Source organism: Pleurodeles waltl, chromosome 4_1 (genome assembly GCF_031143425.1).
Source record: "Pleurodeles waltl isolate 20211129_DDA chromosome 4_1, aPleWal1.hap1.20221129, whole genome shotgun sequence".
NCBI classification, from domain to species: domain Eukaryota; kingdom Metazoa; phylum Chordata; class Amphibia; order Caudata; family Salamandridae; genus Pleurodeles; species Pleurodeles waltl.
The window spans coordinates 785,904,364-785,926,474 of record NC_090442.1 but is presented as its reverse complement, the minus strand read 5'-3'; the positions used below and the strand labels follow the sequence as shown (position 1 = coordinate 785,926,474).

The window sequence follows — 22,111 nt, the reverse complement described above, 5'->3', positions numbered from 1 at the left end:
TAGACAAGTCACTCTGTCATATCTGCAATTACATATCTATTGTATTGAATTCTCACATCTCCCCACTGCTATCACTCACCATTTTCTCAGTGAACTCCTTCTGAGGTTTTTCTAAAAATTCCATTTGCTCTCTGGAGTCATCGACTGCAGGATTATCCAAAGCAACAAACTCCTTATAATAGAAAACACAACAAATGCAATGCCGTGAACATAAATTACTTGAGGTATAATTGTGATGCTTACTATTCGATATAAAAATTATGCTTCACACCCTGATACAATGCAAGTCTTGTAGCGAGTATGTGTGAGAATTCACCCTAGCATTCAAGTCCTTAGCTCCACTTTTTTTTAAAAATACAAATACAGAAACACAATGGACAAGAAGGTAAGGCTTGCCAGCCAAATCTGTTCTTCGTCACTTTGCTACTTGAAGTGACCAATTCTAGGTTGTCTCCAGCTTTACAAAATACCCTCTATGAAGAATATCAACCCACAAGTCACAACTGCAAATCAGTGTTTGAGAGGTTCCTCCCGCAGAAGTTCACATGAAACAAGGTGCCTTGAACTATGTGGCATATATAGACTCCTCCCACTGGTAAAACTTCACTGATCCTCTAACATTCAACACCTGCCTCCTCAAGCACCCATTGACTCTCCGAAAAACCTTCAGTCATTCCTGTCTCTACCTCCACATCAGGACATAGGCCAATGCTTTGTGTGCCCTATTCAAAATCCTTGCCAGTTATTTATTCATTCTCCCATACTATATAACTACCTTGGCTACTCTACCAGGTTTTTTCTCTAGCTTCTAGCTAACTTAACCACTGCCTCACTACAAATAATAGGTATCTGTTGAAATCAGGGTTCTGATGACTTTATTCACCAAAACAGTATAGCCCCTACCCCACCACCCAGGGTTTTGGGACCGACGCTGCTAGATTTTCAACTCTGTATTGCATGCTAGTTTTCCAACTCTGTAGTGCACTGGGGCCTGCTGTCCAGGACCCAGGGCATGTCCCTAGTATATGGTACAAGCTATATCCAGGTCTAGTAAATTAAATGTCACTAGTAGGCAGCAGCTCTTAATTTTGCCACCTCTACTTTAATAAAGTAAAATCATGATTGTAGGCCTCTCACTGCAGCCTATTCAGGCAGCTTTAAATCTGCCAATTTGACTCGGCAGAATAAACCCTTTTGCTAAGTCAAATCCTTCCTTTTTATTATCAGTAATGCACCCCAAGGGAAGGCCTTGGTATTTCACAAAGCAGGGTGCGTAATACTAAAAAGAAGGGTAGGTTCCTGCCGTGCTTAACATGCCCTGACAGTGAAAACATGTAATTTCCAGTTTTACTGCAGCAAGTCGAGTGGTCCCATTGGCAAACAAGGAGTTTCACTAGCCACTGTGCTAAAAGCTATCTAAAAGCTATCTTCCTTTCAAGACCAACAATATTACCTCAAGGTATAAAATTAATCATTACATTAAACCTGGCTCATGGTTGAAATCAGATTTAAGGTAACTTTTAATAGAAAAGTGACTTTAGAAACTTACTGTAGACTTCCCTGTCTGCTTGTCACCAGAGATAATATGCTGCCCCTCTGCTAGGAAGTATGAAGGGAGGAGGTGTGACCTCCTCCAGCAAGACTACTACTGGGCGGTGGCCACAGACGGCCCAGCTTCAAAGAGGATACTGCCTCATTAAAGCAAATGGCAATCACACCTTTGCCTGCCCGCTCCTTTGTTTAAGTAGACAGGCAGGCATCTCCTTCAGAAGGGGAACACCAATTGCAGAATCCGTTTTAAGGTGGAGTAACTCATTATGCTGGGTACACCCATATGGTGTGTCCCGGGCTACTCACAGCAGGCTTGGGCCATGTTGGTTTAGGGTAGAGAGGTGAATCCTGGGATTGTATGAGGGCCAGTACACTAGGAAATACCGCAAAGTGTAAAAAGTAGACTTGTGGGAACTATTGCTTCATTGCCTAGGCAATCTTCCCCTTCACACACAAGAAGATGGCATAAAAGTGGCAATTCTGACCCACAATCCTAAGATCCCTTGCAGACTGGTAAGAAAACAGAAGGAGGAATGCCCTGTGGCTTCCTGGGCCCAGCAAAGAGACTGCACCAAACACAAGGCTGCTCCTGATGAACCTGAGGGACTCGCCACAAGGTCTGATCCTGCAGTGACCATTTGTGAAAAAAGGACCCATTTGCACAGGGCAAAAGTAGCTCAAAGGGTTAGGTGGCCAGCCCCCTGTTCAGCACCAAGGACACAAACGCTGGAGGAAGCCTGCACTTGTGAAAGCCCAGCATCACCTGCCTGCCCCTGGACGCCATAAGCCCTGCTGGGAGACAGTCTTAATCTGTGTGACCTGTGGCCATCGTCAAACTGGACTATAGTCCTCCAGTAACAAAGAGGCACTTGCATGTGGATGACTACTGACTATTGCTGTAACCAGCGACCAGTCGATCAGTGGCACCTGGTACCTGCATTGGTGCATGGTGGGAGATAGAGTCCTAAGGTCAGAGACCACCTCTGAAGTTTGTGGCTCACAGAGCGGCCCCAGGAATACTCGTGTATCTCTCCACAGCTTAAGCATCTTCAGCATCTTTTCAGCATCCCCACCATCAGGACTACTTCTTGGCTGGAACCACGATCCCGGTGAAATCTGCTTAAGGACTCAGACTGCTGGACCCACCAGGATATTGTCTCCCTGGACCAAAGTGGTACATGTAACTGGCTCCGAATCCATTGTGGTCAGCAACTGAGATGAATTATTGGAACTTTAAAAGGAAAGTAAATTCTTTTTAACCTACATCCAGTTCCCTTCAATATATTTTTGCAGTTCTGGTTTCTAGATTAAGATCAGAATGCACTCTCTTTTTACAAGCTGGTGCTGGATTTGTATTTTGTTTTGTTTCTTACCTACCTGTTCTTTTGGTATTTCTAAACGCTTTATATTTGTTCCTTAAACTAAGCCAGACTGCTCTGTGTCAAAGCTACCTGGGAATGAGCTAAGGGATTTGCTAAAGAAACCAAACTGAACCTGATGGAGATTGTAACATTATTACATGTTGAGGTCTCACAACAACACAACATATTAATCAACTTTCCTACAGCGACAACAAAATTACCTTTTCACTGTTCTTTGACCACATGTGATGCCTCTGCGGTTCTGTAACCAGTACTCTAACAGCTGATGTCCATAAAGTCATGTCCTTGTTATCCTCCATTGTATCACTATATATATATATATATATATATATATATATATATATATATATATATATATATATATATATAAATATATATATAAAACACTCCACTTGTGGCGTTCCCTTTCGGCACCTGAACGTCAACGGTGCTATTCCTCATACGCACGCCATCGCGTATTATATTACACACTTCTCTTCCGTGGATATAGGAAAAAGGCAGCACTCCACAGCCACAACGAATTCAATCATGTTTATTCACCTACAGGGACGCGTTTCGGCGTTGCCGCCTTCATCGACCTGTGAGCCGCCATTTTAGCTCGGTTTTTATACTCCAATTACAATGAACTCAATTAACATATATCATGCGAAAAACTGTTTTAGTCACAAATTTTCACCATACATTTCAATTAAACAGCAATTAAATACAATTAGAAAATATACAATGTAAAAATGCATTAGCTTATCGAGTGTCAATTCTTCAGTGTTTATAAAATGTGTTAAACTAACCCTCGCCTATAATCCATGAATACAACTATCTCTATTCAGTCAATGATCCTTTTCAAATTCATTACCATTATGATTCAATAATAATATGCGTGCTGAATGATGATCTACATGAAATTCATTCCTTTATATACACTTATTTTCTTAGTGTATATATGTATACATATATAGTGACAAAATATTCTCATCAATCCTTGTGAGTATGGATCTCTCTAAAATTGCTTTATTAATATAAGTGAAAGTGCATCTCCTCACTACTATTCAATCCATTTGGCTCTTTAGTATCAAATGCCAATATGTATTTGGATTCTAATTTCCTTAAATGTTTTTCTCTGTCTCCTCCCCGAACATCTTTTTTCACTCCATCTATCACGCTATACATTATTTCCTCTACTTTACCTCTGTGTACTTCATGTATGTGTCTAGCTACCGGGTAAGTCTCATCTCGATTTGAAATTGCCCTCAAATGTTGCAAAATTCTTAGGTGTACCTGCAATTTTGTGCTGCCTACATACATTTTGGGACAGCTGCATTTTAGTATATACACCACATGGTCGCTTTTGCAATTGTATTTGCCTCTGATAGAGTGTATGATTTTACCTCCTACTTTAATAAAACTGATATTCTCTCCATTTTTGCAGGCTTTGCATTTAAAGCATTTATAGAAGCCATCTTGGGGTTTGAGCCAATTAGTATTAGACGTTACCTTTCTCACATCACTCTTGACTAAAATATCTTTCATGGATGTTCCTTTTCTGTATGTTATAACAGGTTTATTGCTTATTTGTTCCCCAATCACAGGATCACTCTTAAGCATGTGCCAATGCTTTTGTAGCAACTTTCTCATCTCCAAGTGCGCCATATTGAAAGTGGTTATAAACCTCGTTGTATTCTCTAACTTGTTCAATCTCTGTCCTGTTCTGTTACATGTCCTAGATACTCCTCCGTCTTGTCTAGAAAATAGAAGCAAATCCCTGGTACGTGATTTTACTTTTCTCACTGCCCTTTCTAATATGGGTTGAGAATATCCCCTATCATGTAATCTGTAAACCATTTCTCCTTGTACCTCTTTAAAATTTTGCTCTGTGCTGCAAATTCTTTTGGCCCTTAGCAACTCACCAAATGGGATATTATCAATCAATGATTGTGGATGATAACTAGTGGCATGCAGAATACTATTGCCGGCTGTTGGCTTTCTATATAATGTTGTTTCTATTTTGTTATTGACAATCATTATTTTCACATCTAAAAATTCAATCTCATAATTATGGACTTTCCCAGTGAATCTTAGATTGCAATCATTTATGTTGATCTCTTCCAAAAACTGTGTAGCAGTACTCATATCACCTTTCCAAATTATAAAAATATCGTCTATATACCTTAACCACAAAATTATGTTGTCATTCCATTTATCCATGGGGGAATTGTTAAGGACCAATTCTTCCCACCACCCCATGTAGAGGTTGGCGTAACTTGGGGCAAAACATGTGCCCATCGCGGTACCCCGTTGCTGTTCAAAAATCTCTTGATTGAAAAAAAACATATTGTGTTCAAGGCACCATTGTATCATTTCAATTAACATTTTACTATGCTGGTAAAAATGGATTGGTCTTGCACGTAAAAAGTGTTCAATAGCCTTTACCCCTAGATTATGTGGTATGCTTGTGTATAATGATACAACATCTAAACTTATCAGCAAAAATTCACTCTCCCATGTAATGTCGAAAATCCTCCTCAAAAAATCCGTACTGTCCTTCAAATATGAAGCTAAATTCATTACTAGAGGTTGTAGAAAGGAATCTATATATTGGGACACATACTCAAAAAGACTCCCTCTGATAGATACTATCGGTCTACCTGGCGGCTTTAAGGCATCCTTGTGGATTTTTGGTATCAGGTAGAATACCGGGAGTTTAGGAAAATCAACCTTCAAAAATCTGTGTTCATGATCATTAATAAACCCCTCTTTTCTCCATTGCTCCAGTTTATTGTCAAAATTGACCTTAACTTCATCAACATGTTTCATATCAATCCTTCTGTAACATATTGCATCATTTAATTGCTTGTATGCTTCTTCCATATAATCCTCTATAGACCATATCACAACATTCCCCCCTTTGTCAGAACTTCTAATTATGATCCGTGGATTATTTGATAACTTATTCAAGGTCTTATAGTAATTATTCTTGTTTCTACTGGTTTTGCTCATCATCTTCAACCTGAGAGCTTTCAGTTCTTTAGTTACAGTATCCGAAAATTGATCAATCATGTCTCCACTTGGGGCTGGAACAGTTCTAGATTTTGATTTAAAACCGGATGCACCTTCTTTGTCTAATCTTATTCCCTCAGATTCCAGTCTTGCAACTAGTTGTTCCTCACCAATCTCCTCAATTGAGTTATCTTCCAATGACCATAACTGTCTCATTAAGTGTATATCTTCAATTAGTAGGTTACCCTTCCATTTGTCAATTTCATCCTGTTCAAATTCTGGTCTCTCACTAGGTCTCTTTGTCTTTCTTTTACTGATAGCATGCATCTTTGATCATTTTAATTTACGTGTAAACAGAAACAAGTCAATACGGCTTTGCTCATAATTAAACCCATCTGGTTGGCAGAAAGAAAGACCTAAGGATAAGTTCTTAACATCTTCTTCTTCTAAGATAACATCTGTTAAATTAATTATTGTTTTATCATCGGTCAATACCGTCTGTTGCTGCGAGTCTTTTTCTCGCCCTCTTCAACATTTGTTTCTCTTCCCCCCTCGTCTTTTCTTCCTCTGCCTCTTCCTCTTGCTCTGTTTGATCCTCGCCATGGTCTGTGATTGGTCCTGCGATCTTTCCTTAAAAAATCAAATTTGTCCTGTAAAGAAGTATGAGTTTGGAGACGACCTGTATCTTCAAGATCAGTATCAGAACTTTCACTGATGTCTGTGGATTTCATACTTTCTATATCTAATCCTCTAGAGCTTTTTCCATTTCTTTTTAGTCTTCTCCAGTAATCAAATTTCTTTGCAAATGTGTAGATCTGCCCTGTTTGGTAATCAATCGTGTCTCTGTTGAATTTACGTGCTTTTTTCTGTATAATTTCTTCCTCAATTTTTGCCAATCTCTCTTCCATAGCTGTTTTTAATGAGTCTACTAATTTTTTGTCAGTGAATCCATCGATTGTCTTTTCTAAATTTTCAATTTTCTCAATTGCTTTGTCTCTTTCGATTTGGGCGTATTTAACTAATATTCTCATCATTCCTGCGGAGCTCAATGCATTATGGGCTGCCCATTCTTTTAACAAATCCGGATGCGGATCTTCATATGTGGGCATGATGACAATGCGTAATCCTCTTGGAATAATCTCTGCTTCTAAATACCTGTTTAAGGATTCGCATTCCCACCATTTGTTTAACTCTTTTTTCTTGAATTTTTCTAACTCTTTGAAAGATCCATAAACATCGGCTCTTCCTTCCGTTTTGTCACCACTCAAAAGCGCTGTTTCACTCGCATTAGATTTAAGAAAAACTAATTCAGCTCTCGCTTTCCTGTTTTCATACAAATCTTGAATTTTAAGAGCCATTGTAATCCGTCTTCAGGCGTTTAACAATTGTGAATGTAAACACGATTATTTACTCGTTGTGTACGCGCGCCGGTGTCTCCAAATGTGAAAGAATTGTCACTACGGCGTTTGACTCCGCAAATGTTCTTCATAAACAAACAGCCAAGTATCCAGCGCTTACCGGTTCACGGCGCCCGTCACCTTCGGCGTCCTCCGACCCCTGTGTGACCTGGTTCCTGTTCACCGGCAACGCCGGCTCGGCTTGGTTTGTCTCTCCAGCGGGGGCGGAAAGGTAATTACATAAAACACTCCACTTGTGGCGTTCCCTTTCGGCACCTGAACGTCAACGGTGCTATTCCTCATACGCACGCCATCGCGTATTATATTACACACTTCTCTTCCGTGGATATAGGAAAAAGGCAGCACTCCACAGCCACAACGAATTCAATCATGTTTATTCACCTACAGGGACGCGTTTCGGCGTTGCCGCCTTCATCGACCTGTGAGCCGCCATTTTAGCTCGGTTTTTATACTCCAATTACAATGAACTCAATTAACATATATCATGCGAAAAACTGTTTTAGTCACAAATTTTCACCATACATTTCAATTAAACAGCAATTAAATACAATTAGAAAATATACAATGTAAAAATGCATTAGCTTATCGAGTGTCAATTCTTCAGTGTTTATAAAATGTGTTAAACTAACCCTCGCCTATAATCCATGAATACAACTATCTCTATTCAGTCAATGATCCTTTTCAAATTCATTACCATTATGATTCAATAATAATATGCGTGCTGAATGATGATCTACATGAAATTCATTCCTTTATATACACTTATTTTCTTAGTGTATATATGTATACATATATAGTGACAAAATATTCTCATCAATCCTTGTGAGTATGGATCTCTCTAAAATTGCTTTATTAATATAAGTGAAAGTGCATCTCCTCACTACTATTCAATCCATTTGGCTCTTTAGTATCAAATGCCAATATGTATTTGGATTCTAATTTCCTTAAATGTTTTTCTCTGTCTCCTCCCCGAACATCTTTTTTCACTCCATCTATCACGCTATACATTATTTCCTCTACTTTACCTCTGTGTACTTCATGTATGTGTCTAGCTACCGGGTAAGTCTCATCTCGATTTGAAATTGCCCTCAAATGTTGCAAAATTCTTAGGTGTACCTGCAATTTTGTGCTGCCTACATACATTTTGGGACAGCTGCATTTTAGTATATACACCACATGGTCGCTTTTGCAATTGTATTTGCCTCTGATAGAGTGTATGATTTTACCTCCTACTTTAATAAAACTGATATTCTCTCCATTTTTGCAGGCTTTGCATTTAAAGCATTTATAGAAGCCATCTTGGGGTTTGAGCCAATTAGTATTAGACGTTACCTTTCTCACATCACTCTTGACTAAAATATCTTTCATGGATGTTCCTTTTCTGTATGTTATAACAGGTTTATTGCTTATTTGTTCCCCAATCACAGGATCACTCTTAAGCATGTGCCAATGCTTTTGTAGCAACTTTCTCATCTCCAAGTGCGCCATATTGAAAGTGGTTATAAACCTCGTTGTATTCTCTAACTTGTTCAATCTCTGTCCTGTTCTGTTACATGTCCTAGATACTCCTCCGTCTTGTCTAGAAAATAGAAGCAAATCCCTGGTACGTGATTTTACTTTTCTCACTGCCCTTTCTAATATGGGTTGAGAATATCCCCTATCATGTAATCTGTAAACCATTTCTCCTTGTACCTCTTTAAAATTTTGCTCTGTGCTGCAAATTCTTTTGGCCCTTAGCAACTCACCAAATGGGATATTATCAATCAATGATTGTGGATGATAACTAGTGGCATGCAGAATACTATTGCCGGCTGTTGGCTTTCTATATAATGTTGTTTCTATTTTGTTATTGACAATCATTATTTTCACATCTAAAAATTCAATCTCATAATTATGGACTTTCCCAGTGAATCTTAGATTGCAATCATTTATGTTGATCTCTTCCAAAAACTGTGTAGCAGTACTCATATCACCTTTCCAAATTATAAAAATATCGTCTATATACCTTAACCACAAAATTATGTTGTCATTCCATTTATCCATGGGGGAATTGTTAAGGACCAATTCTTCCCACCACCCCATGTAGAGGTTGGCGTAACTTGGGGCAAAACATGTGCCCATCGCGGTACCCCGTTGCTGTTCAAAAATCTCTTGATTGAAAAAAAACATATTGTGTTCAAGGCACCATTGTATCATTTCAATTAACATTTTACTATGCTGGTAAAAATGGATTGGTCTTGCACGTAAAAAGTGTTCAATAGCCTTTACCCCTAGATTATGTGGTATGCTTGTGTATAATGATACAACATCTAAACTTATCAGCAAAAATTCACTCTCCCATGTAATGTCGAAAATCCTCCTCAAAAAATCCGTACTGTCCTTCAAATATGAAGCTAAATTCATTACTAGAGGTTGTAGAAAGGAATCTATATATTGGGACACATACTCAAAAAGACTCCCTCTGATAGATACTATCGGTCTACCTGGCGGCTTTAAGGCATCCTTGTGGATTTTTGGTATCAGGTAGAATACCGGGAGTTTAGGAAAATCAACCTTCAAAAATCTGTGTTCATGATCATTAATAAACCCCTCTTTTCTCCATTGCTCCAGTTTATTGTCAAAATTGACCTTAACTTCATCAACATGTTTCATATCAATCCTTCTGTAACATATTGCATCATTTAATTGCTTGTATGCTTCTTCCATATAATCCTCTATAGACCATATCACAACATTCCCCCCTTTGTCAGAACTTCTAATTATGATCCGTGGATTATTTGATAACTTATTCAAGGTCTTATAGTAATTATTCTTGTTTCTACTGGTTTTGCTCATCATCTTCAACCTGAGAGCTTTCAGTTCTTTAGTTACAGTATCCGAAAATTGATCAATCATGTCTCCACTTGGGGCTGGAACAGTTCTAGATTTTGATTTAAAACCGGATGCACCTTCTTTGTCTAATCTTATTCCCTCAGATTCCAGTCTTGCAACTAGTTGTTCCTCACCAATCTCCTCAATTGAGTTATCTTCCAATGACCATAACTGTCTCATTAAGTGTATATCTTCAATTAGTAGGTTACCCTTCCATTTGTCAATTTCATCCTGTTCAAATTCTGGTCTCTCACTAGGTCTCTTTGTCTTTCTTTTACTGATAGCATGCATCTTTGATCATTTTAATTTACGTGTAAACAGAAACAAGTCAATACGGCTTTGCTCATAATTAAACCCATCTGGTTGGCAGAAAGAAAGACCTAAGGATAAGTTCTTAACATCTTCTTCTTCTAAGATAACATCTGTTAAATTAATTATTGTTTTATCATCGGTCAATACCGTCTGTTGCTGCGAGTCTTTTTCTCGCCCTCTTCAACATTTGTTTCTCTTCCCCCCTCGTCTTTTCTTCCTCTGCCTCTTCCTCTTGCTCTGTTTGATCCTCGCCATGGTCTGTGATTGGTCCTGCGATCTTTCCTTAAAAAATCAAATTTGTCCTGTAAAGAAGTATGAGTTTGGAGACGACCTGTATCTTCAAGATCAGTATCAGAACTTTCACTGATGTCTGTGGATTTCATACTTTCTATATCTAATCCTCTAGAGCTTTTTCCATTTCTTTTTAGTCTTCTCCAGTAATCAAATTTCTTTGCAAATGTGTAGATCTGCCCTGTTTGGTAATCAATCGTGTCTCTGTTGAATTTACGTGCTTTTTTCTGTATAATTTCTTCCTCAATTTTTGCCAATCTCTCTTCCATAGCTGTTTTTAATGAGTCTACTAATTTTTTGTCAGTGAATCCATCGATTGTCTTTTCTAAATTTTCAATTTTCTCAATTGCTTTGTCTCTTTCGATTTGGGCGTATTTAACTAATATTCTCATCATTCCTGCGGAGCTCAATGCATTATGGGCTGCCCATTCTTTTAACAAATCCGGATGCGGATCTTCATATGTGGGCATGATGACAATGCGTAATCCTCTTGGAATAATCTCTGCTTCTAAATACCTGTTTAAGGATTCGCATTCCCACCATTTGTTTAACTCTTTTTTCTTGAATTTTTCTAACTCTTTGAAAGATCCATAAACATCGGCTCTTCCTTCCGTTTTGTCACCACTCAAAAGCGCTGTTTCACTCGCATTAGATTTAAGAAAAACTAATTCAGCTCTCGCTTTCCTGTTTTCATACAAATCTTGAATTTTAAGAGCCATTGTAATCCGTCTTCAGGCGTTTAACAATTGTGAATGTAAACACGATTATTTACTCGTTGTGTACGCGCGCCGGTGTCTCCAAATGTGAAAGAATTGTCACTACGACGTTTGACTCCGCAAATGTTCTTCATAAACAAACAGCCGAGTATCCAGCGCTTACCGGTTCACGGCGCCCGTCACCTTCGGCGTCCTCCGACCCCTGTGTGACCTGGTTCCTGTTCACCGGCAACGCCGGCTCGGCTTGGTTTGTCTCTCCAGCGGGGGCAGAAAGGTAATTACATAAAACACTCCACTTGTGGCGTTCCCTTTCGGCACCTGAACGTCAACGGTGCTATTCCTCATACGCACGCCATCGCGTATTATATTACACACTTCTCTTCCGTGGATATAGGAAAAAGGCAGCACTCCACAGCCACAACGAATTCAATCATGTTTATTCACCTACAGGGACGCGTTTCGGCGTTGCCGCCTTCATCGACCTGTGAGCCGCCATTTTAGCTCGGTTTTTATACTCCAATTACAATGAACTCAATTAACATATATCATGCGAAAAACTGTTTTAGTCACAAATTTTCACCATACATTTCAATTAAACAGCAATTAAATACAATTAGAAAATATACAATGTAAAAATGCATTAGCTTATCGAGTGTCAATTCTTCAGTGTTTATAAAATGTGTTAAACTAACCCTCGCCTATAATCCATGAATACAACTATCTCTATTCAGTCAATGATCCTTTTCAAATTCATTACCATTATGATTCAATAATAATATGCGTGCTGAATGATGATCTACATGAAATTCATTCCTTTATATACACTTATTTTCTTAGTGTATATATGTATACATATATAGTGACAAAATATTCTCATCAATCCTTGTGAGTATGGATCTCTCTAAAATTGCTTTATTAATATAAGTGAAAGTGCATCTCCTCACTACTATTCAATCCATTTGGCTCTTTAGTATCAAATGCCAATATGTATTTGGATTCTAATTTCCTTAAATGTTTTTCTCTGTCTCCTCCCCGAACATCTTTTTTCACTCCATCTATCACGCTATACATTATTTCCTCTACTTTACCTCCGTGTACTTCATGTATGTGTCTAGCTACCGGGTAAGTCTCATCTCGATTTGAAATTGCCCTCAAATGTTGCAAAATTCTTAGGTGTACCTGCAATTTTGTGCTGCCTACATACATTTTGGGACAGCTGCATTTTAGTATATACACCACATGGTCGCTTTTGCAATTGTATTTGCCTCTGATAGAGTGTATGATTTTACCTCCTACTTTAATAAAACTGATATTCTCTCCATTTTTGCAGGCTTTGCATTTAAAGCATTTATAGAAGCCATCTTGGGGTTTGAGCCAATTAGTATTAGACGTTACCTTTCTCACATCACTCTTGACTAAAATATCTTTCATGGATGTTCCTTTTCTGTATGTTATAACAGGTTTATTGCTTATTTGTTCCCCAATCACAGGATCACTCTTAAGCATGTGCCAATGCTTTTGTAGCAACTTTCTCATCTCCAAGTGCGCCATATTGAAAGTGGTTATAAACCTCGTTGTATTCTCTAACTTGTTCAATCTCTGTCCTGTTCTGTTACATGTCCTAGATACTCCTCCGTCTTGTCTAGAAAATAGAAGCAAATCCCTGGTACGTGATTTTACTTTTCTCACTGCCCTTTCTAATATGGGTTGAGAATATCCCCTATCATGTAATCTGTAAACCATTTCTCCTTGTACCTCTTTAAAATTTTGCTCTGTGCTGCAAATTCTTTTGGCCCTTAGCAACTCACCAAATGGGATATTATCAATCAATGATTGTGGATGATAACTAGTGGCATGCAGAATACTATTGCCGGCTGTTGGCTTTCTATATAATGTTGTTTCTATTTTGTTATTGACAATCATTATTTTCACATCTAAAAATTCAATCTCATAATTATGGACTTTCCCAGTGAATCTTAGATTGCAATCATTTATGTTGATCTCTTCCAAAAACTGTGTAGCAGTACTCATATCACCTTTCCAAATTATAAAAATATCGTCTATATACCTTAACCACAAAATTATGTTGTCATTCCATTTATCCATGGGGGAATTGTTAAGGACCAATTCTTCCCACCACCCCATGTAGAGGTTGGCGTAACTTGGGGCAAAACATGTGCCCATCGCGGTACCCCGTTGCTGTTCAAAAATCTCTTGATTGAAAAAAAACATATTGTGTTCAAGGCACCATTGTATCATTTCAATTAACATTTTACTATGCTGGTAAAAATGGATTGGTCTTGCACGTAAAAAGTGTTCAATAGCCTTTACCCCTAGATTATGTGGTATGCTTGTGTATAATGATACAACATCTAAACTTATCAGCAAAAATTCACTCTCCCATGTAATGTCGAAAATCCTCCTCAAAAAATCCGTACTGTCCTTCAAATATGAAGCTAAATTCATTACTAGAGGTTGTAGAAAGGAATCTATATATTGGGACACATACTCAAAAAGACTCCCTCTGATAGATACTATCGGTCTACCTGGCGGCTTTAAGGCATCCTTGTGGATTTTTGGTATCAGGTAGAATACCAGGAGTTTAGGAAAATCAACCTTCAAAAATCTGTGTTCATGATCATTAATAAACCCCTCTTTTCTCCATTGCTCCAGTTTATTGTCAAAATTGACCTTAACTTCATCAACATGTTTCATATCAATCCTTCTGTAACATATTGCATCATTTAATTGCTTGTATGCTTCTTCCATATAATCCTCTATAGACCATATCACAACATTCCCCCCTTTGTCAGAACTTCTAATTATGATCCGTGGATTATTTGATAACTTATTCAAGGTCTTATAGTAATTATTCTTGTTTCTACTGGTTTTGCTCATCATCTTCAACCTGAGAGCTTTCAGTTCTTTAGTTACAGTATCCGAAAATTGATCAATCATGTCTCCACTTGGGGCTGGAACAGTTCTAGATCGAGATGAGACTTACCCGGTAGCTAGACACATACATGAAGTACACTGAGGTAAAGTAGAGGAAATAATGTATAGCGTGATAGATGGAGTGAAAAAAGATGTTCGGGGAGGAGACAGAGAAAAACACTTAAGGAAATTAGAATCCAAATACATATTGGCATTTGTTACTAAAGAGCCAAATGGATTGAATAGTAGTGAGGAGATGCACTTTCACTTATATTAATAAAGCAATTTTAGAGAGATCCATACTCACAAGGATTGATGAGAATATTTTGTCACTATATATGTATACATATATACACTAAGAAAATAAGTGTATATAAAGGAATGAATTTCATGTAGATCATCATTCAGCACGCATATTATTATTGAATCATAATGGTAATGAATTTGAAAAGGATCATTGACTGAATAGAGATAGTTGTATTCATGGATTATAGGCGAGGGTTAGTTTAACACATTTTATAAACACTGAAGAATTGACACTCGATAAGCTAATGCATTTTTACATTGTATATTTTCTAATTGTATTTAATTGCTGTTTAATTGAAATGTATGGTGAAAATTTGTGACTAAAACAGTTTTTCGCATGATATATGTTAATTGAGTTCATTGTAATTGGAGTATAAAAACCGAGCTAAAATGGCGGCTCACAGGTCGATGAAGGCGGCAACGCCGAAACGCGTCCCTGTAGGTGAATAAACATGATTGAATTCGTTGTGGCTGTGGAGTGCTGCCTTTTTCCTATATCCACGGAAGAGAAGTGTGTAATATAATACGCGATGGCGTGCGTATGAGGAATAGCACCGTTGACGTTCAGGTGCCGAAAGGGAACGCCACAAGTGGAGTGTTTTATGTAATTACCTTTCCGCCCCCGCTGGAGAGACAAACCAAGCCGAGCCGGCGTTGCCGGTGAACAGGAACCAGGTCACACAGGGGTCGGAGGACGCCGAAGGTGACGGGCGCCGTGAACCGGTAAGCGCTGGATACTCGGCTGTTTGTTTATGAAGAACATTTGCGGAGTCAAACGCCGTAGTGACAATTCTTTCACATTTGGAGACACCGGCGCGCGTACACAACGAGTAAATAATCGTGTTTACATTCACAATTGTTAAACGCCTGAAGACGGATTACAATGGCTCTTAAAATTCAAGATTTGTATGAAAACAGGAAAGCGAGAGCTGAATTAGTTTTTCTTAAATCTAATGCGAGTGAAACAGCGCTTTTGAGTGGTGACAAAACGGAAGGAAGAGCCGATGTTTATGGATCTTTCAAAGAGTTAGAAAAATTCAAGAAAAAAGAGTTAAACAAATGGTGGGAATGCGAATCCTTAAACAGGTATTTAGAAGCAGAGATTATTCCAAGAGGATTACGCATTTTCATCATGCCCACATATGAAGATCCGCATCCGGATTTGTTAAAAGAATGGGCAGCCCATAATGCATTGAGCTCCGCAGGAATGATGAGAATATTAGTTAAATACGCCCAAATCGAAAGAGACAAAGCAATTGAGAAAATTGAAAATTTAGAAAAGACAATCGATGGATTCACTGACAAAAAATTAGTAGACTCATTAAAAACAGCTATGGAAGAGAGATTGGCAAAAATTGAGGAAGAAATTATACAGAAAAAAGCACGTAAATTCAACAGAGACACGATTGATTACCAAACAGGGCAGATCTACACATTTGCAAAGAAATTTGATTACTGGAGAAGACTAAAAAGAAATGGAAAAAGCTCTAGAGGATTAGATATAGAAAGTATGAAATCCACAGACATCAGTGAAAGTTCTGATACTGATCTTGAAGATACAGGTCGTCTCCAAACTCATACTTCTTTACAGGACAAATTTGATTTTTTAAGGAAAGATCGCAGGACCAATCACAGACCATGGCGAGGATCAAACAGAGCAAGAGGAAGAGGCAGAGGAAGAAAAGACGAGGGGGGAAGAGAAACAAATGTTGAAGAGGGCGAGAAAAAGACTCGCAGCAACAGACGGTATTGACCGATGATAAAACAATAATTAATTTAACAGATGTTATCTTAGAAGAAGAAGATGTTAAGAACTTATCCTTAGGTCTTTCTTTCTGCCAACCAGATGGGTTTAATTATGAGCAAAGCCGTATTGACTTGTTTCTGTTTACACGTAAATTAAAATGATCAAAGATGCATGCTATCAGTAAAAGAAAGACAAAGAGACCTAGTGAGAGACCAGAATTTGAACAGGATGAAATTGACAAATGGAAGGGTAACCTACTAATTGAAGATATACACTTAATGAGACAGTTATGGTCATTGGAAGATAACTCAATTGAGGAGATTGGTGAGGAACAACTAGTTGCAAGACTGGAATCTGAGGGAATAAGATTAGACAAAGAAGGTGCATCAGGTTTTAAATCAAAATCTAGAACTGTTCCAGCCCCAAGTGGAGACATGATTGATCAATTTTCGGATACTGTAACTAAAGAACTGAAAGCTCTCAGGTTGAAGATGATGAGCAAAACCAGTAGAAACAAGAATAATTACTATAAGACCTTGAATAAGTTATCAAATAATCCACGGATCATAATTAGAAGTTCTGACAAAGGGGGGAATGTTGTGATATGGTCTATAGAGGATTATATGGAAGAAGCATACAAGCAATTAAATGATGCAATATGTTACAGAAGGATTGATATGAAACATGTTGATGAAGTTAAGGTCAATTTTGACAATAAACTGGAGCAATGGAGAAAAGAGGGGTTTATTAATGATCATGAACACAGATTTTTGAAGGTTGATTTTCCTAAACTCCCGGTATTCTACCTGATACCAAAAATCCACAAGGATGCCTTAAAGCCGCCAGGTAGACCGATAGTATCTATCAGAGGGAGTCTTTTTGAGTATGTGTCCCAATATATAGATTCCTTTCTACAACCTCTAGTAATGAATTTAGCTTCATATTTGAAGGACAGTACGGATTTTTTTAGGAGGATTTTCGACATTACATGGGAGAGTGAATTTTTGCTGATAAGTTTAGATGTTGTATCATTATACACAAGCATACCACATAATCTAGGGGTAAAGGCTATTGAACACTTTTTACGTGCAAGACCAATCCATTTTTACCAGCATAGTAAAATGTTAATTGAAATGATACAATGGTGCCTTGAACACAATATGTTTTTTTTCAATCAAGAGATTTTTGAACAGCAACGGGGTACCGCGATGGGCACATGTTTTGCCCCAAGTTACGCCAACCTCTACATGGGGTGGTGGGAAGAATTGGTCCTTAACAATTCCCCCATGGATAAATGGAATGACAACATAATTTTGTGGTTAAGGTATATAGACGATATTTTTATAATTTGGAAAGGTGATATGAGTACTGCTACACAGTTTTTGGAAGAGATCAACATAAATGATTGCAATCTAAGATTCACTGGGAAAGTCCATAATTATGAGATTGAATTTTTAGATGTGAAAATAATGATTGTCAATAACAAAATAGAAACAACATTATATAGAAAGCCAACAGCCGGCAATAGTATTCTGCATGCCACTAGTTATCATCCACAATCATTGATTGATAATATCCCATTTGGTGAGTTGCTAAGGGCCAAAAGAATTTGCAGCACAGAGCAAAATTTTAAAGAGGTACAAGGAGAAATGGTTTACAGATTACATGATAGGGGATATTCTCAACCCATATTAGAAAGGGCAGTGAGAAAAGTAAAATCACGTACCAGGGATTTGCTTCTATTTTCTAGACAAGACGGAGGAGTATCTAGGACATGTAACAGAACAGGACAGAGATTGAACAAGTTAGAGAATACAACGAGGTTTATAACCACTTTCAATATGGCGCACTTGGAGATGAGAAAGTTGCTACAAAAGCATTGGCACATGCTTAAGAGTGATCCTGTGATTGGGGAACAAATAAGCAATAAACCTGTTATAACATACAGAAAAGGAACATCCATGAAAGATATTTTAGTCAAGAGTGATGTGAGAAAGGTAACGTCTAATACTAATTGGCTCAAACCCCAAGATGGCTTCTATAAATGCTTTAAATGCAACGCCTGCAAAAATGGAGAGAATATCAGTTTTATTAAAGTAGGAGGTAAAATCATACACTCTATCAGAGGCAAATACAATTGCAAAAGCGACCATGTGGTGTATATACTAAAATGCAGCTGTCCCAAAATGTATGTAGGCAGCACAAAATTGCAGGTACACCTAAGAATTTTGCAACATTTGAGGGCAATTTCAAATCGAGATGAGACTTACCCGGTAGCTAGACACATACATGAAGTACACAGAGGTAAAGTAGAGGAAATAATGTATAGCGTGATAGATGGAGTGAAAAAAGATGTTCGGGGAGGAGACAGAGAAAAACATTTAAGGAAATTAGAATCCAAATACATATTGGCATTTGATACTAAAGAGCCAAATGGATTGAATAGTAGTGAGGAGATGCACTTTCACTTATATTAATAAAGCAATTTTAGAGAGATCCATACTCACAAGGATTGATGAGAATATTTTGTCACTATATATGTATACATATATACACTAAGAAAATAAGTGTATATAAAGGAATGAATTTCATGTAGATCATCATTCAGCACGCATATTATTATTGAATCATAATGGTAATGAATTTGAAAAGGATCATTGACTGAATAGAGATAGTTGTATTCATGGATTATAGGCGAGGGTTAGTTTAACACATTTTATAAACACTGAAGAATTGACACTCGATAAGCTAATGCATTTTTACATTGTATATTTTCTAATTGTATTTAATTGCTGTTTAATTGAAATGTATGGTGAAAATTTGTGACTAAAACAGTTTTTCGCATGATATATGTTAATTGAGTTCATTGTAATTGGAGTATAAAAACCGAGCTAAAATGGCGGCTCACAGGTCGATGAAGGCGGCAACGCCGAAACGCGTCCCTGTAGGTGAAAAAACATGATTGAATTCGTTGTGGCTGTGGAGTGCTGCCTTTTTCCTATATCCACGGAAGAGAAGTGTGTAATAAATATATATATATATACATATATACACACATATATATATATATATATATATATATATATATACATACACACACACACACACACACTAATACCTTTTGTATTATCTTTTCCTTAAATTTTTGTATAACCTTTTTATTGAAAATAGTCAACATTACATACTCGTTACTGATCCTTCTTAAAACATTTCATCTTAGTTGATTTCACCAGCTATAGGAAACTGACATCAACACATTTGCAAAACCCTCCACTAACTACTTGCCTTTTAGTGGATTAAGATCAAGAGTAAGGAAAAATTGCTTACCTATAATCTTAGTTCTCTTCCAGGGGATTCCTCATCAGAGTAATAAGCAGCACATATCAAATAGTGTATGTATGTATGTATGCATGCATATATGTGTGTTTGTGTGTGGAGACATATATATGGAAAATGTCACTTACCCAGTGTACATCTGTTCGTGGCATATTCCGCTGCAGATTCACATGCTGTGCATTATCCTGCCATCTAGTGTTCGGCTCGAAGTGTTACAAATTGTTTTTCTTCAAAGAAGTCTTTTCGAGTCACAGGATCGAGTGACTCCTCCTCTTCGGTTCCATTGCACATGGGCATCGACTCCATTGTTAGATTGTTTTCTTTCCGCCGTCGGGTTCGGACGTGTTTCCTCTCACTCCGAGATTTCGATTCGGAAAAATTTGTAAAATTCTCTTTTTGTCGGTATTGTCTCGATCAGGTTTATATCTTCCATCGACACAGTAGTACCGTCGGGAAAACAACTTTGTTTGCCCTTTGGGGAGCGCGGGCCTATTCGGGCCGACTGCGTGGAAGCCTCATGGATCGGACTCCATTACGATTCTGTCCTTGGTGCCAAGCAAAATACGGGAACACAAACCAGCATCTGGTTTGCAACCTTTGCCTTTCCCCAGATCATCGGGAAGAAAATTGTGAGGCCTGTCGATCCTTCCGATCCAAAAAGACTCTTCGAGACAGGAGGGCACAAAGACTCGAAATGGCGTCGAGAAGCATCTCGACGTAGAGGAAGAAGATCTAATGCAAACAGCGGTCTTGGTTCGAGATTCCGAATCCGATCAGGAATCAGAAGAAGACGGACCGGTCACAGCAGGACAACATGTGAGTACGCCTGCCCCTGTACCCTCACAAAAACAAAAACACAAGGCCTTGGGTACGCCACTGCCGGAAGGCCATGGCTCGGCTCGAAAAAAAGACTACCAGTGACCAACTTACCAGTTGGGCACCGAAAAAGGCCACTCTACTGAAAACATCTGAGGCAACAAAAAGCTCCGTGTCCAACTCCAGTAAACACTATTTTTCAGAGTCGAAAATCGGAAAAACACTTTCGGAGCCGAGAGAGATAGATAGATATGTAGGCATCCTATAATAAAACACTAAAAAATGTCTAAATTACACTGAATTTTCATTTAAGATCAATAGTTACTCAGCAACGTATTTCTGTTAAACACAGAAAAAAAGAGCACAGACCTGTTTCACATCCTTTTTGTAAAAGGAAAATGAAAGGGAAGATGAACTATTTTTAGCCAATAGGATGCCACTTAAAACACAAGAGAGACAAAATGGCACTGTGCCTTTAAGACCTCTCAGAACCCCATGTATCCCAATATGTCTCAGGTGACACTTGGGGCAGTTCATTTTTATGGTGACAGAGTCCTATACAACAAAGAGTGTGAGAGCTGAAATAAAGAGTCATACCGGGAAGTGGGATGGTTGCTTATGACTTTGATGAGGATTCCCATGGAAGAGAACTAGGATTACAGATAGGCAACGTTTCCTTCTCATCCAGGGAATCCTTATCAATAGTTATACGAACTGAATAGAATAGCAAGCCCATCAAACAAACCTGCGGATGAACCAAACAATAGCAGCTGTCGCAATTATCAAAAAATATTCTTCAAGTAGGCCTGCCCTATTTTCATATCTGCTTTTGAGTCTGAGTCTTGAGAGCAATGCTTAGTAAAAGTATGTACAGATCATCAAGATGCAACTTTACATATCTCAGAAAAAGGTATATTTCTTAAAGGGGCAGCTACTGCTGCTTTACCCCTGGCAGAATGGGCTTTAGGTCTTGCAGTTAAGTGATTAATATCCAGGAAACTATTCATATAGAAATGGTTTGTTTGGGGGAAACCATGCCTGCTCTCACTGGACAATAGTTGACAGAAAGGTGATTTGACTTCCTGATCTCTTTTGTTTTATCTAAATAAAACTCAAATACTGTTTAACATCTAAAGCATGTAAGGTTCTTTCCGCTGGAGTAGAGGGCTTAGGAAAGAACGTTAGTAGTGAAATAGTTTAGTTAATGGGGAAATCAGAGACCACCTTTGGGAGAAAGCTAAGATGGGTTCCCATGCCCAAACTGTATAGGGTTCATATGAACGCAAAGATTGAATTTAACTGTCTCTACGAGCTGAAGTAATGGTGAATAGAAAAGCCACTTTCTATGTAAGATGATGTAAAGAGGATCTGTGTATTGTTTCCATAGGAGGACCCATGAGTTTTGAAAAGACAAGGTTAACCCCTTAGCTGGCCCCC

General features: G+C 38.1%; 1 protein-coding gene across 2 annotated transcripts in view; it reads right to left on the bottom strand.

Moving 5' to 3' along the window:
• The window catches only part of LOC138288176 (zinc finger protein 546-like), a 689,754-nt gene that overhangs the window by 378,862 nt on the left and 288,781 nt on the right, over positions 1 to 22,111 (bottom strand). For both annotated transcript variants that reach the window (XM_069229499.1, XM_069229500.1), the window contains exon 15: positions 80 to 172. In XM_069229499.1, the coding sequence (XP_069085600.1) occupies positions 80 to 172 (93 nt within the window). The remainder of the gene's footprint in view (positions 1 to 79; positions 173 to 22,111) is intronic.